The 25,903-nt window shown below is 45.1% G+C and overlaps 4 protein-coding genes across 5 annotated transcripts; 3 read left to right on the top strand and 1 right to left on the bottom strand.

The window, feature by feature from the left end:
- Positions 1-4,761: 4,761 nt before the first annotated feature.
- Positions 4,762-5,236, bottom strand: LOC134177091 (loricrin-like). The gene is made up of 3 exons (XM_062643803.1): positions 5,185-5,236; positions 4,966-5,122; positions 4,762-4,921 (listed from the first exon to the last, which is right to left on the bottom strand). Exons 1-3 carry the CDS (start codon positions 5,234-5,236, stop codon positions 4,762-4,764), a joined length of 369 nt encoding a protein of 122 aa, XP_062499787.1.
- Positions 5,237-8,665: 3,429 nt separating this feature from the next.
- Positions 8,666-9,964, top strand: LOC134177526 (uncharacterized). The gene has a single exon (XM_062644311.1). The coding sequence runs from the start codon at positions 9,116-9,118 to the stop codon at positions 9,893-9,895; it is 780 nt and encodes a 259-aa protein (XP_062500295.1). The 5' UTR covers positions 8,666-9,115; the 3' UTR covers positions 9,896-9,964.
- A 6,043-nt stretch (positions 9,965-16,007) lies between these two features.
- Positions 16,008-18,904, top strand: LOC134177087 (52 kDa repressor of the inhibitor of the protein kinase-like). Its single transcript, XM_062643798.1, has one exon. The coding sequence runs from the start codon at positions 16,008-16,010 to the stop codon at positions 18,597-18,599; it is 2,592 nt and encodes an 863-aa protein (XP_062499782.1). The 3' UTR covers positions 18,600-18,904.
- Positions 18,905-19,527: 623 nt separating this feature from the next.
- On the top strand, positions 19,528-22,773 carry LOC134177527 (zinc finger MYM-type protein 1-like). 2 transcript variants are annotated; one of them, XR_009969537.1, is made up of 2 exons: positions 19,528-20,026; positions 20,125-20,239. XR_009969537.1 is itself a non-coding variant. In XM_062644312.1 (2 exons), exons 1-2 carry the CDS (start codon positions 19,671-19,673, stop codon positions 22,476-22,478), a joined length of 2,418 nt encoding a protein of 805 aa, XP_062500296.1. In that variant the 5' UTR covers positions 19,528-19,670; the 3' UTR covers positions 22,479-22,773. The 2 variants fall into 2 exon arrangements, 1 of the variants encoding a protein (XP_062500296.1); XM_062644312.1 differs by having other exon boundaries at positions 19,528-19,734; positions 20,125-22,773.
- The last annotated feature ends 3,130 nt before the right edge of the window (positions 22,774-25,903 follow it).

The following is a 25,903-nucleotide window of genomic DNA, read 5'->3' as shown; positions in this document are numbered from 1 at the left end:
TTGTGGACTAATGTGATGTCACCCATTGTCATTGCCGAAAGTTTTGATTGGTTGGATATTCTAAAACAAGAGAGGCATGTGGCTCAACAAACAAACACATGATATGCAAATGCATGTTTTTGGTCAATCTAAGACTAAAAAGTATTAGATATCCTGTTGCGTACATTTGTCAGATGTCATATATTGCAACTGCTGTAGTAAGTATTTTTGTGATTAGTTGCAGCTTAATTCGAATGTACTGAGAAGGGATACTATCAAAGATAGTAATGGAGCAGTGCTAGGTGGTTGCAATCTACCAACTATAAACTATGAGGTTTCAGCAGCTGGTGTTATCTTCTTCTGTCCATTTGCTGTGGAAACTCTCGGTCTATGGTCACCTTACAGTTTCAAGATTCTATTTTCTATAGCTTCAAGATAGCTAACCTCTTCTCCAACGTGAATGAAACAGAAGCAGGGACGTTTCTAAACATGCTTTCAGCTGAAAAGAGCGCGAAATTGAACAGACGGGGAATTGCACTGTGACAAGTGCGAGACACCTGCAAACTCACGTGCAGGATAGCCACGGCACGTGTACCAAAAAGTCAAGCACGTGAATCTAGAATTTCTCCGGGATATTTATCCGGGACTTGAAATAACCAGGCCCAAAAAAAATTCGCTTGGCGCCTTACCTCGCGGGTCCAGATCAGGTTCGAAATTCCGAGGCAAGCAGATCCGAGTCATTACCGGCATGTAATAGAGAGAATATGTCCACTAGTCAACACAACACCAAGAAACCCAAGCGTAGTCACAAAACATTGACAATAAAATTAAGTTAACGTGAACCGTACATACATACAAGCGCGCGCGCACGCGCACATAGGGACACGCCACAGACAGCCCTATACACAGAAGCTTCTAGACACAGAAGCACCCCAACAGAGATTCTAGCGCCGCGCCTGATGAAGTAGATAGTCTATAATTATAGCGAGCGGAAAGCGGTGGCTAGTGAGCGTGTGCAAAACTTTTGCCTAAAACAAGGATAAGAGACTGTAAAGACTATTTTGTTCCAGGGACGCACAAGCTCCCAATGCGAGTGACCAACGTAAACAGCTCCAGACTATCACACGTTTCAAGACAAGCACAACGACCGATCAGTTCTACGTTTTTCTGTGGATGTCGCATCGTAACATATTCCAATTTGATGTCTGTCGGTAGACGTCCGTCTACCCCAGAAGAAGAGGACGGTCGAGCCAGTAGTTTTCCCTCCGACAGGAGGACGCTTGTACAGGTTGTTACAGTCTCTGACAGGTTGTTACCGGTTCAACGGTGATAAAATTGTAGACGAAAAACAATTTACTTCGTCTCCAAGGTACGCTCAATTACAACTCGTTCTTAAATTAGCAGCAAGCGTACAGCTTCTAGCAGTAAAACTTCGACGCCCGCACCGGGCACACATTGGACAGCACCGCAGCCAACCTCGTCGTAGTCTGCACTCAAATAATTGGCACCCAGCAATAGTAGGGAGAAAACGGCAGCAAGCGGTAGAGATCGAACAAAGGCTGTAGACCTGTGCTCTTTAAACGTGGTTAGCAACAGACTGTAACTCGGAGACGTCCAGTCAACAACGTTTATTCGGTCACCAGAACCCGATAACTGTTGAGCAAGATGACGGACCTAGTACAAGCTCGCTTCCAGTCTAGATGAAAGGATTGCGCTGGTCGACAACCTTCTGTAAAATTTGCAGATGATGAAGTCGACAGAAGTACGAAATATTTAAACATAATAACAGGAATGCATGAAACATGCGCGCAAAATACTAAAACGAATTTGCACGCAAGCTGGCATGTCTGCCTGCTGACAAAGAAGTGCATATATTGTATCATTAAGCTGTCTTCACTACCGTGGCTCTGTCAAATTAATTTCAGGACGAGTCGAAGTTGATTTCAAGAAGGAAACCTGGACTGTTCCTAAGGTGTAATACACACTCGGAAAACCTATTGCCAAGCGAACACAACAGTCTGGAAAACCACAATAATCTATATCAGACTACGTAAGCTATCACTTACAAAGAGACTACCATACAACAGACAGTCATTAGTCTACAGCACATGCGCGACGAATGTGTGCTGTAACGCAGTTTGACCTAGACGCGATAAAGGTCTACTTGGATGCCATGCGGGAAACACCGTCAGCACACAAAGAAGGGCGTCAATTTAAGCCAGTAAGCTGCATCCGTTCACCAGCTAATAAAACAATGTCTGGCACAAACTAGACGGAGAATTAACGACATAAAACCCAGCTGGGTGCCATACAGTCAAACCATCGAAAGACTGCACGTGAGAGTAGACCTATGCACACGTGACAGCTAGCGAACGTATTTGGGAGCGAGAAGGACTGGGCACAAGGCTACGATCTCTACAGTAGAGTATCCTTCAGCAAGAATGTGCTACATTACTAGTATTACAAACATGAGGGATTGAATGGTCATAAACGCAGACTTCGAAACGTTGTTGCACTACATGCATCCCTATACTCACTGAAGCGCTGATGGCAACCACCGACTGTCCGTTTTGCGGCACATTTCTGGGTCCTCAGCAGACTTCTTCGTACTGTGATGAGAGAAAGGGATGTGCATACATACGTTCACCTCTTACCAAGTCACTACTACAATTCTACGTCGACAGAAGCGGTGAAACGACAACCACGCGTATAGTATAGTGCACGTTGTCTAGAAACCAGTTTCGTCCATCTTTTATGGCCTTGTCATATTTGCTCAGCTGTTAAGTTTGATGTGAGATACCGCCAAAGCGTCCACCTTAATTAATTAATGTGTGAACAAAAACCATTAGCAATAGAGAGCTGATCAAGAAAAGAACAACGCGTGCAGGTGAATCTCTCTGTAAATAGCCCTGCCCTCTCTTCCTGGCCCCAATAACTGCGTGAGGGATGGAGATAGTCCTCCTAAGATCGAAGCGCTCCTAATAAAAGACCAGAACTCGTAGAAAGAGCAGAACCTACCACAGTACTCTATATAAAAGCAACGAGTACAGATGGTTCGCTAACAGCTAGACTGCAGCGCAAATAAGCTTGACCAAGCTACTTGACAATCATGACTCTTACAGAACTTCTGCCCGTGCATGCTGCGACCCACCTGTACAGATATTGCTACTTGTGATAAATTTCGTTCTTCTAAGACTGACTCGACTTCTGTAATAACGTGTTTCCAAAAAAAGTAGCCGCTCTTGACGTCTACGTCTTCTTTGACGTAGTAAACCAGGTGGTGTTCAATCGTCCACCGTTACAACAGGATCGGCATGGGTAGTGGTTTCAAAGGTACAGTAACTCTGGAAACGTTTGGCATTAAAATTACTTCGGCTCCTTAAAACAGTGTTTCGAAAAAGGAATTCGCAGATTGCAGAGAATTTGAAACAATCTAACTCCTAAGTATGATGCAGGTGACATTTCAATATATTTACATTTCAGGTCAGCAAAGACAAAGAACTATCAAAGTTTCTGTGGACTCCGCTCAGTTCCTGTGCGGAGTTGTACAGATTCTTTGCTTACCTGTTGAGGATGGGCACCGATCGTAAACCAAAGATGTCTGATTACTGGGGCCGTGAATTCAATTGCAAATATTTCAACCGGCGAATCTCGGCCTCAGTAGGGATCGCTTTGCCGCTCTCAACAGATGTGGCAAGTTCTCTTCGAACAGCGACGAGAAAAAGAACATCAAAGGAGAAGGCGGATATGACTGATCCTGAAAATCAGACTACTGGTTGATCATTTTAAGGACAGGCGCAGTAGCTTATTTTATCCTACTAAGTACATTAGCATTGACGAGCGCATGCTTCGGTTTAAGGGTAGACATTCTATGAAGCAGTACATGCCATGTAAGTCTAACGCTTATGGCTTTAAGCTGGGGCCCTAGCTGATACACCAACTTGCTACCTTGTAGACTTTAATGTAGACTTTAATGTCTACTATGGGTCCACAGGCGACAAACCAGAACATGGCCTTACTACGGATGCCGTGTTACAGTTGATTGATCCAGGATCGGGATTAAAGTTGGGTGCAGGTTATCAGCTTTGTGTTGTAATTACTATACATCACGTGTCCTTTTAGAGAAGCTCCTGGAAAAGAAGACTTTGACCTGTGGCACACTACGTAGAAACCGGAATGGCTTCCCCAAGCAGCTGAGCAACTGTGTTGTCAAGAGTTATGAGACTTCCGATGGGTTAGAGATGGGCGCCTAACCTACCACGAGTGGACTGAGAACAGCCAGGCCGTCTTTTTGTCATCAATGCATGCAGGAGCTGATGGATCACAATGTAAATGAGTCGTAGAGAAGACGAATCAACTCGTATCGTGCCCTCCAGTTGTACCTTTTTATAACAACTGGATGGGGGCGTGGATACATTCGACCATCTCAGAAAGGCCTATGGTGTGCTCAGGAAGTGCCTTCGTTGACCAAACGTTCTTCTGCACAACTTCCTGGACACTGCCGTAGTCAATAGTCTTGTGTTATATAAAAATCTATATCCAGATACGAAGATGGCCCATTTCCAATTTCACATTGCTGTCACAAAGGAACTAGCAGTGTCATTTAGTGAAATTCGTTTGGGCCATCGCGTCCTCTTCCTGATCCTGAACCTGATCCTACTACTGCTACTGCCGCTGAACCTGTGACTGAGTGACTGCACCTGTTCCTGTTCCTATTGTTACAACTGTTGCTCAGTCACTATCTACTGAGAGGCCATTGGAGATGAATCAACTATTTGTGGTTCAACAGCAGATGGTACCAGCAGTTGTGAGGCCACCATCACCACCACAAATAGTGGTGATGCCACAACCTCCACCACCACAAATAGTTGTGATGCCACCAATTCCACCACTACAAAGTTGTGATGCCGCCTCCCCCAACACCACAAAGTGGTGGTGCCGCCTAAACCACCACCACAAATAGTTGTGATGCCACACTTCCACCACCACAAAGTTGTGATGTCACCACTTCGACCACCAGAAATAGTTGTGATGCCGCCTCCCCCAACACCACAAATTGTGATGATGCCGCCTAAACCACCACCACAAATAGCTGTGATGCCGCTTCCACTACCACCATAAAATAGTTGTGATGCCACCTCCACTAACACCACAAATAGTGATGCCGCCTAAACCACCACCACAAAGTTCTGATGCCGCCTAAACCACCACCACAAATAGCTGCGATGGCAACAACACCGCCACCACAAGCAGTCATTAAGCCAACATCAGTGGAGATGCGCCAACACAAACAGTAGTACCACCACAGCGACCTGGTGTACCACAGCGCATCGGCTGCGACTGCAACACCAATAGCCACAACATATATTTACACAGAACAGGAGCAGGCCTCGGTGTGTGTGTGTAGAAAAGCTTTCATCTAATTGTGAGGCATGCAAGCTGGCCTTCTGCTGCCACAAAGTCCAAGAACTGTTTCTACACCTACCACAACTCTAAAGCAGCACAGGATAAGTTCTGGGAAATGAATGCGCAGACCAAGGCCTCCAATTGGTTCATTGGGTAGGTCTGCATTCTCTCCCTCCCATATGGCACATCTACGGCGTATAGAAGTCGTTGTCTTGCATATATTTTTCACTATTTTGATGCCATGTGGGATGTAAATGTTGCATATGTTTAATTGGGGAAACAACAAAAATTGGTGTTTTAGGTGTAGATGATATATAGACGGTGTTCTGCATGTATGTACATGTTATGTAATCTGGTTTAGGTTTCCCTTTCCCTTCCTGTGGATGGGTCTTGTTGTAATCCCTTCCCTTCCTCCTGAACAGGTTAGTGTCGGGGCAGGAGTGTATTTTATAGACAACAGTCCCTTCCCTTCCTCCCGATCCGGTTAGTGCCCGGGAAGAAGTGTAGTTTATAGATAATCCCTTCCCGTCCTCCTGAACCGGTTAGTGTCGGGGCAGGAGTGTAGTTTATAGATAATCCCTTCCTCCTGAACCGGTTAGGTCAGGGCAAGAGTGTAGGATTCCCTTTCCTGTGGAGTGTCGGTCAAAATTCAGGCACACCTCGTGGTGACCGATGGTAACAGCATCTTCTTGCGCTGGCCAACGTGACTGGTACAGTTGCTGTAATTTCCCGGTCAATTACAGTACACGGACAATCTTACTTCGTGTTTTAATACTACAGTGGCACACCACTCACATTTGAATGGCATAGCATCACCCCTGGTATCACATAATACGCTCGGCGTCTCTCTGGTTGCCGCATCAGCACACTATTGTAAACCATGCTTATCAAAAAGCAGTACAAAGCGCAGAACAGGTATCCAAACACCACGACGAGGTAAAATTAGAGAAAAAGGAGCGTTGAGTTTTGAGTTGTCATTAAATAAGTGCCTAAAGAGAACGTAAAAGAAAATCACGTGACAGCACTATTGGGAACTACTCGAATTTACGGAAGGTCCTTGCTATTGGAGACTAAGATAATACATGTTTGCATATATACTAAGTAAGATCTACGAAAATTTAGCCAGTAATCTACGGTTTTGATTTCGTACCAGACAATTTTTGTAAGTCAAGTAACTTTCTTAGGAAATACGTAAATGCAGTATGAAACTTGTCGTAATTTAGAGAAACGTATTCATTCATATTCGAATCAACACTACGACGTTAAGACTAAATATTCGTCTGGAGAAGTGGTTTACAAGGAATTACACCTTAGGCTACAAAAAGATTTCTGCAATGAGTCAAAAAATTCTATAAAGGGTCGTCTACATAAAGCCCACAAAGAGCGCCGCGAGATACTGTTCGCTATAGGAGATGATTCTTGGATAAATAAAATCAATGAAATAGACACAGTCTATTATATTCATACACGATCAACACTGAAGTCTAGGTGTTCGTGAAAGGCGAGGCAACGCGTATTGTGGAAGACAGATTGTCACTGAGAGAACGACGGGAGAATGCAGACTGATGACGGACCCATTTACGCCAGCTATCGGTCTCGCAGTCTACGGAGTTGACAAAGACCTGATCAACGTGACGTGCAATAGCATGCTAGACGATATAAAGTCTAGAATGCAGGCAATACCGTACTAATCTAGACTAAAAAAACGTTTTTTAGAATTTATTTAATATGCAAACTACTACGACTTATCTAGGTTGATGCAAAATATCAGCGCTGTTCCTCATTGGGAAACTCTTCAAAATAATTTTCTAGAGCGAGTACTTACCAATGGGAGGTGCCTCGAAAGTCACGTGACAACTGCAATTTCAAAATTCTGAGCTGTTAGAAGCGAGAAATAAAAAAAAACACTCTCCGCCCCTGTGTTATCCGGGTACTTATGATTGCATAACATTGCGCAATCTTTAGACCCGTGTTATCGGCATTTCCACTCGTTCGTTTATCGCTCTCGTATTCGCTTCTTTTTTTTTCATCATTGATGGCTTACCGTCGCAAACGAAAGTTCTACGGCAAACCAGTTCACTTTGCCGAAGAAGCAGAAGGCTGAAGAGGTCGCTCCATCGCGATCGAAGCAGAAGGCTGAAGAGGTCGCTCCATCGTGATCGAAGCAGAAACTAGCTGGCACGACGTATGACGTCCAACCAGAGGTGTCATCGGGCGTCGAAGGTTACCGACTCATCGACGTGGCACTTCTTGCAGACTTCTTGTCCGAGCATCTTGTTTGCAGGAAGTGTCACGGAAGAATCGAGATGACAGAAGACGGCGGCCAGATAAAAGGCTTGTCATCCATGCTTGTCGTCACATGCCAAGAATGCGCTCACGAGGAGAACACGTACACGAGCAAGAAGGTCAGCGGAGGGGCTATGGACATCAACAGAAGGATGGTCCTTGCAATGAGGTTGATTGGCAAAGGACTCCAACCCCTAGAGCAGTTCTGTGGCGTTCTCAACATGCCAGGTTCCATGGAAGTCAAAACCTACACCTTAGGGTTAGCAAGGAAGCGGATTCAGCATAAGGAGGCAACAAAGGAGGAACTAACATACGGTGCTGGACAATTTTAGGTGTACCTGCATGAATTTTAGATGATAGAATAGTGTGTGATACTTAGATGACAGTGAACTGGTACTATATTTAGATACTGGTGTAGACTACTCTAAAATCTTGATAAAATCGTCTGCTGGACGCTGTCTATAGAAAATATTCAAATACAGTTGAGAGTTGCGGCTTTGTAGTGAACCAAAGTTCTCGCCTGTTGCAGTAGAGGATTCGTCACCAAAAATAGTTCTTGTGCCACGGAGGTCCCCAAACGCGGCCATACTCGTACACACGCTCTTGTTCTACTCCAGTTCTCGTCTCAATGCGCCGTAAAAATTCATTTCAGAGGTTCGATTTTACGTTTGATGCACTCGGAACTTGCTGAAAGAAAACCAGAGTCAGCCGTTTTGTCCGTTAGTTTATCAACTTTTTTTTGGAAAGCGCCTTACGTTTTGGCTTCGCATGGACGCTAACTGCCGTTGAGGAGGTTCAAAATCCACCGAAAACGTCTGCTAGGTAGTGCGTGACTTGGACAACAAACATGTGCCACAGGAACTGTCCCGGACTTACGGGTAATTTTAGCGCGAATGTTGAATGTGTCTATACAGATCTTCGCGCTATCGCCTTCATGAAGGCAGATAACTGGATCAGTTCTTTGCTCAAGTGGACGAAATGTACCTAGGGCGAAGTTAAGGCAAAGAAAATGATGAGAGCAGCTCACACTTGCGTGAAAAAGTGGACACCCTGTGCTATGTTCTAGATGTGTTTAGAGAGGAGCACAAGCTAAAGGATACTACTCCATTGGAAATTGCACTTGACTGTGTGACCATTGCATAACGTTTACTCTTAATGACTTCATATGACTCTGTTTGGAAACAAAGGTGTGTCACTAATTTCTGTTAATTGCAGAAGCACGCATTGCAAAGCTCAGTTAGGTCTGCCACCTATTGTCATTCGGAATTCCAAGCATTCCACGGATAGATTAAACTGACTACTTACAGTGTGTCGGAGCGAGCACTGAAAGTCGGTGCAGGTGAATATGAGAATCCAATGATTAACTTATTTGTGGCATTAGGCAAGTTCTCACGACCTGGCAGAACACAAGGATGTCGAGATTCCAACTCCATCTGGGGAGTTCATGAGGAAGGGGTTGACGGGCGCAAACCGGTTGACTGCAGACCTCGTCAACAGGCTGCAGAATTACTATGGCATAGCCATTCGAAGCCACATTGGTGACAAACCCGGGATGATCACTGCCATCACAGCCATATACTGTCACCATGGCAACGACCACTCCTACTGTCCACCTAGTGAGAGCTCGTGGTGCAAGTATAACCGTGGCGATCCCAGCTATGCCCCAAAGAAGATACAGCCAGAAGTCCTAGACCTCATGGAGCCAGTTTTTGAGAGGCTGAGCGATGAAGACCTGCTCGAGAGGTTGCAACGCGGAGACACACAAAATTCTAATGACGCTCTTCATTCCCTTATTTGGAGGCGTTGCCCAAAGGGGGTATTTGCCTCCCTTGAAATAATTCGGTTTAGCACATCTTTGGCCGTTATCCAACGAAATGTTGGCAGTATTGGATTGGCTACTGTGCTGCAGTCTTTGGGAATTTTAGACACTGCTATTTCTGAACGCTTTCTTGAGAAACTGGATGTTAAGGAGGAGAACCAGTTGCTCAAACAGCGAAGTGTGGAGTACAAGAGGAGAGGACAGGTGCTGAGAGGGATGAAGCGTAGGGAGGATGCGTTGTGGCAGAAAGAGACGAGGAGTTACGAGGCAGGCGGTTTTGGGATGATTGAGGAGGAGAGTGGATCAAGCAACTGTGCTCGAAAGAGGAAGAATATACAAAGTCGAATTTACGCAATAGCAGGAAGCGGTTTGGAAGGTGTGCCAAAGTGGGACTTCCTAAAGTAGGCGTCTGACAGATTTGAAAGCCTAAAACTAAGAAACGGCTCCGTTGTGGACTATGAAACGTTGCAAGCAGATCCCCGGCATGGCAGTGCACAACGTATGCGGGCTGGATTTTTGATTGCTGCTTTTGATTCCGTTTCGTTGTACGTTAGAGGCGGAAAACATGCGAAAAATATTATTCTAAAATCGCAGAACGAAGCAATCAAAAATCGAACTCACAGGTCTTTTTTGTATCGCTAATTTCTATGTCTTGTGCAAATTTGAAGTGCGTAGCGCGTTGAGTTACTTAGGACTACATTTTGAATGCGCGCGCTTGGGGAGCGTTTGATATTACGCACTGCTATTGGTCAATTTTCTAACTACCCATATGTGAACAGTAACAACCCTACATATGTCCTTGCAGATCACCGTTACTATCCGTAGATGGACAACGGTCCTTCAGCTCCTAGAGCATCTCATGTATTCAAGATGGAGTAACGGGGTGTATCTTAATTAATAGTTCTTGTTAACCCGTACAGTAGATATTACGTAACCTATAATAATACCATAATCGTCATCGGCTGCACATCATCAAACCGTGCCATCATTGCAAACCCGCTGAACCATCCATTCTCTTGTTGAGCATGTTAGATTGTCGCGTTTCCATTTCAAACTGGCAAAAAATAACCCACAACGGAGATACACTTGACGGTCCGACTAATTAGAGTGACAAAGTAGCTGTGTCCAAACGTCAGTATCGTCTTCCTACTCGACTTTACAGTAAGTTCATTGCTATTGGAGACAAAGAGCACGCACGTCTGAAATCCACCAAGACAGAAAATAAACAAGACCTTGACCGACATCATTGCAAGTACACGGCGGTTCACGAGAATCGGTGAGACAGGTATTTGACCTTCCTCCTTTTCCCTTACCCCCGCAATCGTCCACGGGTTCACCACGTTCAATTTGCTTTATGAACGAGACGCAAGACTACCGACAGAGAAGTGCAAAGACATTGTCTTTTCATTATCAAAGAATGAACAGGTCAAGACACAGTTGACTTTGCTTTAAACTTAGTTCTAATCCTGTCGACTCCAGTTAATGCAAACGAACATGCCGTGACAGGAATACATCCGGGTAGTACATATGCGATAATCGTTCGTCACGTGGTTACTAAAGACTTTGATTGACGTCTTGCAGACGAATTCCCAAAATGTGACCTTTAGAATCAAACTATTTCATGCACCTTCTCTAAGGCGATACGGTACTACTGTCTATTCCCCGTAAGTGTGAACTCGGACGTGAGTAATGAAGTAGAGGACCCACCAGGTGTGCTCATTGGAGCACTAGGAGCTGCTCCAGTTGGACCATGTTACACCAATTATCTTAAATGGTTCCAGTTGCTGATCCCTTGGTCTTACAAGATAATTAGATAATAACTTTGCTCCACCCGTTTGTCTTTGATATGCAAAATAATTATCCTTCCGTTTCGTTTATAGGAAAGGCTTAGATTATTTGATAAACAGAAATGCCAGACCTAGTGGTTTCTAACGATACCGAGATCATCGCGGAAGTCCAAAAAACAGCGGAGATATTGATGATTTTCAAAGTTCACACTTATAGGAAATAGACAGTAGTCTAGACTAAAAAAACGTACTTTAGAACTTATTTGATGTGCAAACTACTACGACTTATCTAGGTTGGTGCAAAGTATCAGCGCTGTTCCTCATTGGAAAACCCTTCAAAATAATTTTCTAAAGTGAGTACTTACCAAAGGAGGTGCTTCGAAAGTCACGTGACATCTGTAAATAAAAACCACGCTCCGCGCCTGTGTTATCCGGGTACATATGATTGCATAAAATTGAGCACTCTTTAGACCCGTGTTATCGCCATTTCCACTCGTTCGGTTATCGCTCTTCTATTCGCTTCTTTTTTCATTATCGATGGCTTACTGTCGAAAATGGAAGTTCTATAGCAACCAGTTCACCTTGCGGAAGAAGCAGAAGGCTGAAGAGGTCGCTCCATCGCAATCTACGGAGAAACTAGCTGGCGCGACGTATGACGTTCAACCAAAGGCGCCATCGGTCGTCGAAGGTTACCGGCTCATCGACGTGGCACTTCTTGCAGACTTCTTGTCCGAGCATCTCGTTTGCAGGAAGTGTCACGGAAGAATCCAGATGACGGATGACGGCAGCAAGAGAAAAGGAGAAAGAGATTGCGCTACAACTCGGAGTACTTCTATAGTTCTTGTTACCAAAACATGTCTGAAGAGTGAAAGCCATAAATGACTATTGCGCCACCTATTATGATAACACCTAGATCGTCTTCGCTTGTACGTCAGCAAAATGCGGCATCGTTGAAAACTCGCTACATCCTCTCTTTTTAAGCATGTTAGAATTTCGCGTTTCCATTTGGAAGTGGCTAAAGAATGAGATCGCAAATGGGAAACACACTTGAGAGTCTGACTATTTCAAGTGACCAAGTAGTTGAGTCAACACGTCAGCATCGTCTTCCTACTCGACTTTATAGTAAGTTCCTTGTTATTGGAGACAAATAGCACGCACGACAGCAATCAATTTCATTTAGAAAATTCTAGTAGAGGTTAGTAATGTTATAAAGAACAATGTCATCAAAGTCAATCTAAATCCAATCGAGAATCAACCTTATAGACAACAATACTCCACAAATCAACAACTTAGACCATCTCCACTCGGGACTCGTCATTCGGATTTAATCACAACTCAAATCCTTTTTAATATCCACCAATGCCTAATTCTATGCCCTATCCTCCTATGTATTACATTCCAGATCTTTAATTATTTCCTCAACCAAATTCTCCTCCTAGCTACTTTCAATATATTCACCTTGTCCACCAACCAGATGGCGTCTTCCTTGCCCTAATGGCCTCACCCCCAACACAAAGCAATTCCAATGGCCGTGGGTCAAATCGAGTGTCAGAATCAGCTGTTTGAATACGACAATCAGATACTGTATTTTGAAGGCAGTCGTGTATGGTATTATACCGAAGGCACCACTAAAGTCCATTCCCAAATAAAAGAATAAAAGAATACGTGGGAAATGCGGATAACGATAACGAATTATAGGAGTGCGTAGCTAATTACTGCTAATGGAATAAACGGTTCTGGTGTAGCAACGATTAGCTGTGGACTGAGCTTCAAAAGTTCAACCAATGGTTCAACTTTGAAAGACAGAAGACTGCTGGAGGACCTCCCATGTTAGAACATTTCACAAAGAGAACAAACAGCAGCAGCAGTGCAGAGACATGCATCATCCGTATCGAGTTGAAAAGGAAGTCGGACACAAGCAGCATGTAACACAATCCAGCTAAGAAAGGTCAAACACATGGTACAGGCCCGGTTCAATAATACACAGATACAGTTTCCTAATGAAAGTCATCCGTCGTCGTATCCATCACTTGTACACTAGCGAAGAACTTCCCAATCAATAAACTACTGCTTGCCTTGCGAGAAGACGAGTATCTGTTTGAGAGATACGCCCTCTACACCACCGTAAAGAAGATAGGCTTCAATTATAAATAAGAAACAAAAAAGAAGACTTGCATAAACGGCACAGGATTGTTGCAGCTCGCATTGAATACATGAGAAACTTCAAAATCTCTCGTGAGCAAGGATGGCCCATCATCTACTTGGACGAAACCTGACTATATGCCCATCACACAACAGAACGAGACTGGATTGATAATGACGGTAGACTTGGACTGCTAATTCCTTCAGGACTGGGAAGCAGACTGAACATTCTTCACGCTGGCTAAAAGATGGATAGATCCCCAACGTTGACCAGGTATTCACAGGAAAGAAAGGCACAGGAGACTAACATAACGAGATGAACACCAAGCATTTCATTGAGTGGTTCACAAACAGGCTAATTCCTGACCTGCCAGCTGTAGCTGCTTTACATATACACAGACAACAGTTTAATATAGAAACACAACTACTTGTTAACTACAATCACTGCTCTGTCAAAACAACTCGCCGGTAAAACTACATTCCCCTATATAACTGTCACAATATCACAACGAGCAGAATTAGATAAACATTAACTACTATCGGCAGCTAACTCAACGTCACGCTGTTTACCTGCGTATTTCTGACAACCCAACCTGTTTTCCCACAAAATACCGGTTAGGCCGACTCCCTAATGCCAAATCTGGCGCTTAATTAGTCCCTCAAAAAACTTCATAACGTATCGGTAAACCTCGTCGTAGCCAAGTGTGCTAAACTTACGTCGTATAAACCCAAAAACGAAAAACAAACCAGGTTAAATCGTCAGGACACTTCTCGGAACAATAAACGCAACCTAGAAACCATATGTAAACCACAACATTCCGTGTTGGCGTGTTGTATGGCATGTGTGAATGATAAAGAGAAACATCAGCTTGAGATTGCCTCATAATAAAACTAGAGTAGGAATGTTGTCATGGCATGTGTGTATGATAAAGAGAAAGACCAGCTTGAGATTGTCTCATAACAGCAGAGTTGAAATTTGCTGAGAAATTTCAATACTATTGGCAGTACAACCGTTTCACCGGGTTGCCTCAATACTTACAGTATAACTAACAGGTACACCAAGTTCATTGGAGATGGAGACAGTACGGGTACAAAAATGGTGAAAGACAGTAATCCATATCCAGGCATCCAGATTGAAAAATTGGATTGCAAAGGCCACAATCAAAAACTGTAACCCGAAAAATGCAGCACAACGTTGACGACGGGCCTATTTACATTCTAAATTATTTATGTGTAGAAAATGTGAGAGCTCGAGCAGATATTATCCTTAAAAAGGCACCTCAATTCACGATTCAGTCAGTGAGTCGCGCCAAATCAACTCGACTCCGCAGTATGGACACACTCTCCGGCAAGTTATTAGGGCCGGTTTGTATAACTCAGAACGTTGTGGGACACACCTTCGAGAGTGGAAAGAAGGCTTGAACTCTTTCCAATAGAAAGTCTTCAGGTAGCAAAGAAAGGCTTTATTGACTGGCTTCAAAGGTTCTATGGTTATGCCATCTGTAACCATCTGCAAGACGTATCAAGGATGAGTCGAGCTACAATGGCGATTCTCTATCACTCGACAAAAGCCTGAGCCTCGTGAAGAACATAGCCACCAACATTGCCAACAGACAATGGAAGACAGACACAAGTTCTGTCCTGCTGGTTTACATACTGGTGTCGTTGGCAAAAACAACAAGTTCCTGAATCTGACAAAAAGCAGTACGTCGACCACAGATGGCCTCACATTTTTCAATTTAAATTGAGTAAAAACCTGTATTTGACCAATTAGCAGCACCCACTCTCTTAGGAACATGGAAAGATGGTTTCCTACAAAATCAAATGAATCGTTCAATGCACTTGTTTAGAGCTTTGCTCCTAAACTGACAGTATATGGTACTGAATAGAAAAGATTGCACTCATCTGGCCACTGGCTTATATTCAATGATTATGTATCATCTTACCAAAAGGACATGACCAAATCGCACCTTGGCAACAAACAATCTTTTCATAGATTACTTCCAATACATATTATATTTAGACGAGAAGGCAAATTTTCAACGCAACATATATGGCATTGCGTTGAACCGAACGAAAATGCCGTGTATCGTGATATATCACTGAAGTCCTAGTGCGCTGACACACCTGTGTCAACATAATTTAACGTAGAACATCCTTACGCTGTTGCGTTGACCAAAAGCGATGCTCTCAGTTTAAACACCGAGCACAGTACCTAGATGGACAGTGGCGGATCCAGGGATAGGCGCGAGAGGCGCGCGCCTGTACCTCACACGTCGTCGACTACTGGTAGTGCGCGTTTCATCGACTCCCACGTATCGTTTGGGCTAACGTGCACGTGTGTTTCATGCATGAACTCGAGCTCTGGAACTTTAGCGCGCCAGTTTGGCACAAAGCACACGAGCTTGTCTTGGACTACTAGTGTTCTTCGGTAGCCTCGCGTAGCCAGACCCTACAGTACTCGCTTCGCTTTGCTTTAGCGGGTAAGGTCTGGCTACGTGAGACTAGTTCTACGGAAGTTGCGAGAACTTTCCACAGGAGGGGCGACTATCTAGTTTTCGTTGTTGGCGGAGAGAAGTCATTGAAAGATGTACGGTCATAAGCGTCCTCCTAAGCAGAGGGCTGCTGATCAGAGGAGCTTGGCAGAAATGTTTCAGCCAGCGAAGAGAGTATCCCAGGAGTGTAGAGATGCGGCCACTAGTACAAGTGTTAACTGTATCTCGGACGACAGTCAAAGTGGGGTTGCTGCTGGTGAGGACGATGACAGTGTGCAGACAGTAAGTGACGGAGTTGGTAATATGAAGTCTGGAGGTGGTAGTCAGGACGTGGTTGCGACAACTGCAGAGGTTGTTAGTGATAGTGACCATGGATCATTCTTGGAGGCTGTAGCTACAGCCATGGAAGGGAAAGCACTCAGTGATGAGGACAAGGTGAAAGTGATTGCTAGGAGAAAACCAAGCGAGCAGACAATATTGCCTTTTAGGAAGTATGTTGATAAGCGCAGGAAGAGTGGCTACTCAGAGAGATTTGTCCAGAAAAAGTGGTTTGACCAATTTGATTGGCTAGGATACTATGGCAAACGCAAGGAAGAAGGCCTCTTTTGTTTGCCCTGCGTATTATTTCCTACCGTTTATCGAGAGGGATCATGCCGTGGTGATAATTTTGTTGTCCGTCTTCACAGGGATTGGAAGAATCTTATTGCTGATGCTGCTGAGCATGAATCTACCCAGTACCACAGAAATGCTGCTGCCAAGTTGCTGGCATTTCTTAGTACTGACAAGCACCCTTCTGAGAGGATAGACCTGATGCAGTCTCAAGCAGCTACAGAAAGGGTATCTGCCAATCGTTGTATACTGTTGTCTGTTCTGAGGTGTTTAGAACTAGCTGCACGTGAAGGTGTAGCGCTGCGCGGTCACCGTGATGACCTTACATATGATCATTCACCTCAAGGTAACTTCATGGCGTTTGTGAAGTTTGCTATCGATTCTGGCGATATTGTCCTGAAGGAGCACCTTGAGCGTTGTTCTCGTAATGCCACCTACATGTCGAAAACTACCCAGAATGACCTCATGAAATTGATGGCAGATGACATAATTCAGCAAATAGTGGATAACGTAAAAAGTAGTCCCTTTTTTGCTGTGCTGGCAGATGAAGTAAGAGATGTAAGTGGGTGGGAGCAGTTGGCAGTGTCTCTTAGATACATGAAGGACAACAAGGCAGAAGAGAAGTTGATTAAGTTCATTGCTTGCAGCTCTGGGACAGGTAGTAGCATCTGTGCTGAGATACGGAATGCCTTGAAGAAGCTTGGTCTTGATGAAACACGTTGTCGAGCCCAGGCCTATGATGGTGCTGGTGCTATGTCTGGCCACCTTAACGGTTGCCAGAAGAATTTTCGAGACCATGTACCCCGGGCACAGTACTATCACTGCTGCAGTCACCAACTGAACTTGGCGTTGACAAAGTCTTGTAATGTGTCTGAAGTTCACTGCATGCTTTCCGACTTGAAGGCTGTTGGGCTCTTCTTCAAGTACTCCCCAAAACGGCAACGTACATTAGAGCAGAGTGTTGAACAAGAAAACACCAAGCGGACATCTGCCGGTGAAAAGCCAATCAGAGCTCAGAAGCTAAAGCTACTGTGTGAAACTCGCTGGGTAGAACGGCATACTGCCTTAAAAGACTTCAGAGATATGTACTTTGCCTTAGTCCACTGCCTCCAAGTTATTTCAGGCCAGATCATTGCCACTCCAACTGCTGCCTCTAAGTACGATGCGAAGTCTGTCACTGAGGGAAATGGCCTCCTCCGCTCGATAACGTCAGATTCATTCATCGTAGCTCTGCACTGCTGCACATATCTGTTCGGTTACACAAAGTGTCTGAGTGTTCTACTGCAAGGATCGCAATTGGATGTGCTGGAGGCATATGGTGAAATCAACCAAGTTCTAGGTCTGTTAGAAGAGATCAGAAGTAACAGTGAGACAGAATTCTCTTCAATTTTCGCCTCTGCATCAGCAGTTACATCCCGTGTCTTAGACCAAGACCATCCACAAGTTCCTCGCTTAGCTGCACGACAGACACTACGCAGCAATCATCCTGCATCAACTCCAGAGAGCTACTGGCGGAGAGCTGTCTTCATTCCATTCATTGACAGCATGATCAGTGAACTTGGCAGTAGGTTCACTGACATGAGCCATGCATCAGTGCAAGGACTGCTGCTCCTGCCAAAACACTGCCAGAGCCTCACTCCTCACCACCAGGCAGCTATCCTGAAGGCTTATGCTCCAGATTTGCCTGATGACTCAACTTTCGAGGCCGAGATACGCCGATGGAAGAGGAAGTGGGAGTATGCAGGTGCTGCTACCTTACCAACCGGTGTTACAGAGACGCTGGGTGCTGTGAATGAAGTGGCATATCCCAACATTGTCTGCATTCTTCGCCTGTTGTTGATAATACCCGTCACCACAGCCACAGTTGAAAGAGCGAACTCTGCACTAAAGCTGATCAAAACAGACCTGCGGAGCACGATGGCACAAGACAGGCTAAATGCGCTAGTGCTCATGTTTGTCCACAAGGACTTGTCTGTCAACCATGAGCGTGTGATAGACTCTTTTGCGAAGGCATATCCGAGACGCTTGCTGTTCCTGGATCCAACTGCTACAACAGAAGAAGCACAATCACAGTGACGGTGACATTGTTTTCAGTGATGGTTGTATTGTCGGTCCATCAGATTTCTTCTTCAGTTCTGAATCAGTGATGTTACTTTTCCACACTCCTCTGTTTTCTGATGTTATATATCAACCTGTTTTGCATGTGTTGAGTAAAGTGAAATATAGTTATAATATGAAAATATCACAAACTCGACCTCATTTGAACTGATGACTATAAGATATTCCTAGAGGGCCAGCTGCGAAAATGTTGAACATGGACACGTGACTAACTGGTGACGTCATTACCGAACCTGACAGACCGCGCCTGTACCTGGTGAGAATCCTGGATCCGCCACTGATGGAAATGAACTACTTTGGTAAACAAGATGGCGGCGCAAACACATCACGTGGAAACCAGAATGCACCAGAACAACCTAGCAATCTCATGAAAGTGGTCAATAAAACAAAAGCGATGGAGCGATCTATCAGAAGCGGTTCCAATCTGTTTTGGTGGTGATTAGGACTGCCAACTGGCCGGGTGTGTCGCTTTGCTCCCCCTCGCACTATAGCCTCCATTTAAACAATCGCGCCCAATATAATCGTTGTTACAGTAATCACAAAACGTCACGTAAAAACCTAGGGTGGAGGACAGTGAAGTTGCGTACTGGTTGGTCATACGTAATAACCTGGGATTCTAACCGGGCAACCAGCACTGGTAATACCCCATCTGAAAACCCCAAAAACCTTAAATGACCCGCTTAATAGTAACGAAGACTTTCCAAGACTTGAGTTTGGCTAAAAACACTCTAGCCACACCACACCCGATCGTACAGTGGGGGCCGCCATTTTCTCCTCTGCCTAAGTCCCGGATACAGAGAGAAGTGCCAGGATAAGAACTGCTGAATTAACTATCAACCAGGGGCGTAGCGTGGCATGGGCTAGACAGGGCTATAGCCCCCCCAAAGTTTGTAGGCGTGTCCATCAATTTTTGTGTGCTTGATCTTCCAATGCGCATACGTATGCTTTGGAACCCGTCTCTGACACTGTGGGAGCCCAAATCAGACGTCGGGCTGCCAAGGCTTCACGTGTGAGTCACGTGCCCATCTAATGGCGACTCTGAAAAGTTGTGCAGGAGGGAAAGGAAGTTCCAAGAAGCAGGCGTCTATTTCAGGTAATATATTGACAATAGCTTGTCAGTCATGTATCATTGACTGTGACAAACAAACCCGCTATGCGCCAGTGACCTTTTGCAGACAGGTATGCTGCCAGATTTTGACAACAAATGTGAGGTACAGTTAGACGTTCTAGTTATTATAGGTTACGTACACTACTCACATCTTCAGCTAATTCAGAAGGTAGAGGTGACTGCCTCGATTACCCAGACCCCAGTGGACTTTCAGTTGTTGAGCAACCTTTTCCAAAGAAACGCAGTCACGCACGTGGCGCTTTCTTAGCAGTTTGAGGTTGTTTGTCAACTACAAGCTCATTGATCATGGCTGTTTACGTACTGTATTCTAGATCTCTATACGCGTGGCAGTTCACGCTGTTTTTCATACGATAGGATTCTTCTCCCGCGGTCAAGTTTCTGACAACTCGCAAAAGTCTGAAGAAGTTCAAGGAACAGTCGAGTTAGATTCAGAAGTCAGCCTCACTGATGGTCAAGGCACCGAACAAGTGACACCTAGCGAGGTTTCTACCGCTGCTGGGCCTTCCAGTGGATTGGTTCTAGAAGCCGCTAACGTTCTAGTAGGCCCTCATCAACCTCGATCCAAAGATTTGTTTGGTGGAAGTTTTCCGAGGAGGCAAATTTTGCGTCAGCGAAGAAGTTTTCAGGAGACTTGGTATTCCCAGTTCCCTTGGCTGGAGTATAGTGAGAAGGTGGATTCTGCATTTTGTTTTGCGTGTCGCCTAGCTGAGCAGAGCGGAAAGCATGGCCACTACGATGCATGCTTTACTGAAAGAGGCTTTCGAAACTGGAAAACGGCACTAGATGACTACAGAAAGCACGAGTCTTCGCATGTGCACTGCTTGGCGGCAGCTGTGTGGAATCAGGCAAGACATGTTGCCGAATCGGGCACGTCTGTAGCCCAGTCTGTCAGTACTGCGCACCAATTAAGAATAACCTTGAACAGACGAAATCTCGGGAAAGTGTTTGAAACTATCCTTTATCTTGGGCGACAGTCTATTGCTTTGCGTGGACATGACGAAACGGAAGATTGCACGAACAGAGGGAATTTTCTCGAACTGTTACATCTGCGGGCATCAGATAATCCTGAGCTTGAGCAACACCTGCAAGGAACGTTTACGTACACCTCTCCACAGATTCAAAATGAAATTCTAGCTCTTTGCGGTCACAAGATTCAGCAGTCGATAGTCCACGAACTCCGAACGTCCGGTATGTATGGACTGATTTGTGACGAAACCACAGACGTATCGAGACAAGAGCAGATGTCCATTTGTGTTAGGTACGTAAGTGAATCAATGACAGTAAAGGAACGCTTCTTGGGCTTTTGGCCAGCCGAAAGTACCGATGGAAAGTCACTGTTCAATCTTCTAAATCAAGCTTTGAATGAGTTAGGAATTCCTGTAGGTCAAATGAGAGCTCAGTGCTATGACGGTGCGTCCAATATGCGAGGGAGATACAAAGGTGTCTGTACTCGTTTTCAGGAAGTGGAAAAGAGAGCTCTATACATCCACTGCCATGCTCACGTGCTGAACCTTACTCTAGCGAATGCTTGTTCCGCGGTCCAGGATATTAGAAACGTTCTTGGAGTGGTAAACAGCCTCTACAAACTGCTGGAAGGATCGGCAAAGAGACATTCGCGGTTTCAGGCTATCCAGGAGAAGCTAGGAGGCAGTTCTGTCACTCTCAAGAGACTTTGTGAAACTAGATGGTCTTCACGCTATGAAGCTGTACATGCTATCAAGTCCAGTTTTGATGCGATCATTCACACTCTTGAAGCAATTTCAACTGAAGATGCCGAATTAGGACCAGAAGCATCCTGTCTTCTGAAGTCTGTTCAGACTTTCCACTTCTTCTTCTATATTTCAGTGTTGGAAGAGGTACTTGGGAAAACTGCTGTTCTTTCACGCTACTTACAAGGTCGGCGTGTCGAGCTGTCTGGAGTCAAGTCGAAAGTTTCTAGCACAATCAAAGCCGTGGGTGCACTTCGTGAAGACTTTCAAGACGTCTGGAAAAATACTGAAGACATTGCGTCAAAACTAAGCTTGGAACTTCCACAACTTCCGCGCAAACGTAAAGTAGCACAGCGACTGGCCATGGATGGTGGTGGTACACCATATTACCCTCAGTCTTGTCAAGAGCAATATAAACTGGTTTACAATGAGGTCGTAGATATCGTGCGAATGGAAATGAAAGAGAGATTTCGTGAGAATGAATATGAAGTTCTGGCTGCAGTCGAAAAACTTCTAGTAGACTCACTGACAGAGAGCCGACCAGACCGGTCGAGTCTTCAGACAGTGTGCACATTTTATGGCAACGACTTCAATTCTGGCCGACTTGAGCATGAACTTGAAATTTTTTATGGTAATATTCAAGCGTACCAAGGCGAACCGGACTGGACTGTAGAGAGTGAAGAGGGAACTGACTTGCCCGAACTTGTAAAAGTCCGGACGTTCTTCAACAAAGGCACTAACAGGGACTGCTACCCAGAAACTTGTAAGCTTCTTAAGACACTTCTTGTCATTCCTGCATCTTCATCGGAATGTGAACGATCATTTTCCACTCTCCGTCGTTTGAAAACGTGGCTCAGAACGTCGATGGGACAAGAACGTCTGACTAGTCTAGCACTCCTGACAGTCGAGCGCGAAGAATGTCGAAAATTGGAGTGTAGAGTGGAAGACCTTGTTGCAGAGTTTGGGTCTAGTGGACGAAGGCGTTTACTGTTAAATTAGTTTATCGCACCTCCGTGACGTCTAGAACAGCTGTTGCATTTAAACTATGCTACGCTATCTAGAGTACCCTGGAACCGTTGGTTAATTGCAAACTATTTAGCTGCCAGTAGAACGTACTCTGCTCACACAAGAATGATCAATTCTCCAAGCTCCCACGTATGCACCACTCAGTCTTCAAGTACGCATGTGACAGCTTTTTGCCCATATGTAGGTACGTACTACGAAGGCAAGAAGTGTGTGGTTGGCTGATTTGACTGATGAAGTGGGCGTGTCCCGTTGCGTCGCAAAGTCTAGCCCCCCCCCCAATCCTAGAGGTCACGCTACGCCCCTGTATCAACTCAACTACTGAAGAAACTCGTGGCGGATTTAGATAGGGAATTAGGACACCTGCCCCCTTGAGGAACGTCCTCTATTCCTCTGGCGAAGACTAGTATTTTTGTCCTCAATCGCGTGGTCCAGCCTTTGCAGCAATATCGCAGTAAAATAATTATATATCACGTGACCGTTAGGTGCGCTCGTTGGTCCCTTGAAGGAGTATATCAGCGAAATAACACCTGAGGTCAACGATAAAACACATAAGGTCAACGTATAACACACCATCACACGAGCAGTCAACAATAATTAGCATTTGTTCAATTACGTACCTAGCAATTCTATACTACAAGCACTTCGCTAGCAAACACAACATAATAGGATATACGTATGATACTGAGGCCTCTCAAACACTACGCTTGAATCTACCAACAGTTGCACCTCGCCCTCTAACTCAATCTTGTCTGCCAAAAGAAGGCTATACTCAGCGGTCACCTTGATATGATATAAATCAACAACAATTATATACATAAATATTGGTGTAATAAGTTACTTCAGCCGTGAGATCAATTATCTCGGTCTCACGGCGTAGACTCGTGCTCAGTCCTCCTCCACGCTAGGTTGCTTACACCACGTGCGCTAGCTGTTACGTGTGTATAGATCCATGTGGTTTCACACGTATGGTTGGCCTAAGCACGGAGGAGGACTGGGACCATACCTCGTCACGTGACAAACATGTTCGTAACGTGACGAAATGGCGTGACATGATTGGTAGATACTACTTCTATTTAGCATGATAGTTTCCGTAAGAGGACTTTTGTAATGCACAATCACACAATTAGAAAGACTAACTACACAACAATTATAGAGCCACTAAGCCATTACGTGCCGATAACTTGTTGATGGCGTCTATGTCCGTGAGAGTGCGACTATAGAGAAGAACTTTCGACAAGAGCGGTCTCAATGGTAAGTACATGTGCATTCGCGCGCCTAAACTTTCTAGATACCTGTCGAGCCACACGTGTACGCGAAAATAAAGCCTCTCTTTTTCAAAAGGCTGCGACGAGTCCTAATCCCTGTATCTGCCAGAGCACCGCGTTCAGGCGTCCCTGTTAGTTACGTCCAGCAGATTTTGTTGGACCAATTCTAAGCTAATATCATTCACGTCGAGGTGGCTCGTATTGTGAGACAAGGTTTCCCGGAAGCTCGCCACAGGATGGGCCATGCCACCAGAACATACGTCTACGATGGTATTGCCTTCGCACCAGTCTCTGTTGAAGTTATAGCACATTCTACTGACGCTTCAGACTTGCGGAATCACCCCTCGCCTTATGCAAGTAAGATACGCACTACGTACAAGAGGTGTGCACGTGCAGAGTGCCTGTTTGACCTGTAGAAGTCACAAGGAGAAATCGACAAGATTCGAATCAAGAAAGTGGAACTTCTCCAACTCCAGCAAAGCAACATGTCTCAAGAGATTATGCGGAGACGCCAATCAATTGGCAATTAGTAGAAACGACTCTGTCGTCCGAGATGGAACGTTTGCGGGAGTCCGACTGCTGTTCTCTTGGTCGAGGGCCTGTTTCGTGGCAAGATTTACGCCGTTTCTCCGTGAAAGACATCAAAGACACGATGCGTCGTCAACCCCTCATTTGTTTGGCATCTTGCAGATCAAAAGGAAACCGTACGAGGAAGCTGACAGCACACGCTGTAAGAGAGTAGACTACATTGCGCGTGCGTAGTACGAATAGCACTAGTATATAAGCAGACATGGTGTCAGAAACGCAGTAACTCGCAGCAGACTGTTTATGAGCAACAATGTCTACGGCTACGCAAGTACGAGAGTCACCGGAGCCACGCGATATCGTTTATTTGACGAACGTGACAGTCCCGTTGCCGGACAAATTGAATCTAAAAGGCGACTTGGCACAAAACTGGCGAACGTTTCGCAGAAGATGGGAATCTTTCGAGGTCTCGTCCCGAAAGACCAAAAGATCGCACGATGAGAGAGTGACGACCTTCCAGCAATGCCTACCGGCAGACGTTTGCGACGTAAGTAATGGATTCTGGCATGTTAAATTAGACGAAGAATCTAGCTTACTTACGACATTTGAGACGCCATTAGGACGCTACAAATGGAAGAGGATGCCTTTCGGTATCTCACCTGCACCGGAAGTATTCCAGCGACGAAGCCCTAGACGGAATGCCCGCAGTGCATACAATTGCAGATGACATCCTGATTACTGGAGTAGGAAATAACATGGATGATGCAACAGCAGACCATTACCGCAAACTCCACAGACTACTTTAGCGATGCCGCTCTAAAGGAATCCGCATCAATGCCGACTAGCTCAAGTTTAGGCAAAGCAAAGTTGCCTATCTTGGACATTTGCTCACAACCGACGGTTTGAAGCCCGACCCCAGCAAACTTACAGCGATACTAAACATGCAGAAGCCCACAGACGTTCATGGAATGCAGCGCATACAAGGACTAGTCAATTACCTCTCGCGCTTTCTTAGCAATCTGACCGATTTGTGTGAGCCACTTCGCCAACTCACACACAAGGATACAGCATGGAATTGGACTGATATCCACGATAAAGCTTTCCAGAAAATAAAAACCGCTATTACTGAGGCAACCGTACTGCAATGCTTTGACCCGGCTGAGCTGGCAACATGATAGTGCGATGCGTCAGAAACAGGTCTGGGAGTAGCTCTCATGCAAGCAGGCAAGCCGGTAGCCTACGCAAGCAGGGCTCTGACAACGACAGAGCAAAACTACGCTCAAATTGAGAAAGAATTATTTACAATCGTCTTTGAGATGGAAAGGTTTCACCGCTACACCTACGGAAGACCAGTATCGGTGGAAACTGATCAAACTTTTAGAAACTATTTTCAAGAAATATCTACAGAACACACCAAAACGACTGCAAATGATGCTTCTCAGACTACAGCGTTACGACATCACAGTTACCAACAAGCGTGGTACTCAGATGTTTCTAGTTAATACACTGTCACGAGCCTATTTACCTACTGACAAAGTACCATCGTCTAGCCATTCGGAAGTGGTACACCAACAGACCAATGTTGCAATTGAAATCGAACATACCAAC

This window comes from Corticium candelabrum, chromosome 3 (genome assembly GCF_963422355.1).
Source record: "Corticium candelabrum chromosome 3, ooCorCand1.1, whole genome shotgun sequence".
Lineage (NCBI taxonomy): Eukaryota > Metazoa > Porifera > Homoscleromorpha > Homosclerophorida > Plakinidae > Corticium > Corticium candelabrum.
This window is presented reverse-complemented; position numbering and strand designations above follow the sequence as displayed.

What these genes read in the sequence shown, in the direction of transcription:
- LOC134177527 (XM_062644312.1), top strand. Translation starts at nt 19,671, where the DNA reads ATGGCGACTCTGAAAAGTTGTGCAGGAGGGAAAGGAAGTTCCAAGAAG. An exon ending in GAAGCAGGCGTCTATTTCAG is followed by an intron (nt 19,735 to 20,124) that starts GTAATATATTGA and finishes TTCATACGATAG; the next exon opens with GATTCTTCTCCCGCGGTCAA.
- LOC134177526 (XM_062644311.1), top strand. Translation starts at nt 9,116, where the DNA reads ATGAGGAAGGGGTTGACGGGCGCAAACCGGTTGACTGCAGACCTCGTC.
- LOC134177091 (XM_062643803.1), bottom strand. Translation starts at nt 5,236, where the DNA reads ATGACTGCTTGTGGTGGCGGTGTTGTTGCCATCGCAGCTATTTGTGGT. An exon ending in CGCAGCTATTTGTGGTGGTG is followed by an intron (nt 5,123 to 5,184) that starts GTTTAGGCGGCA and finishes TTGTGGTGTTAG; the next exon opens with TGGAGGTGGCATCACAACTA. An exon ending in GGTGACATCACAACTTTGTG is followed by an intron (nt 4,922 to 4,965) that starts GTGGTGGAAGTG and finishes GTGGTGGTTTAG; the next exon opens with GCGGCACCACCACTTTGTGG.
- LOC134177087 (XM_062643798.1), top strand. Translation starts at nt 16,008, where the DNA reads ATGTACGGTCATAAGCGTCCTCCTAAGCAGAGGGCTGCTGATCAGAGG.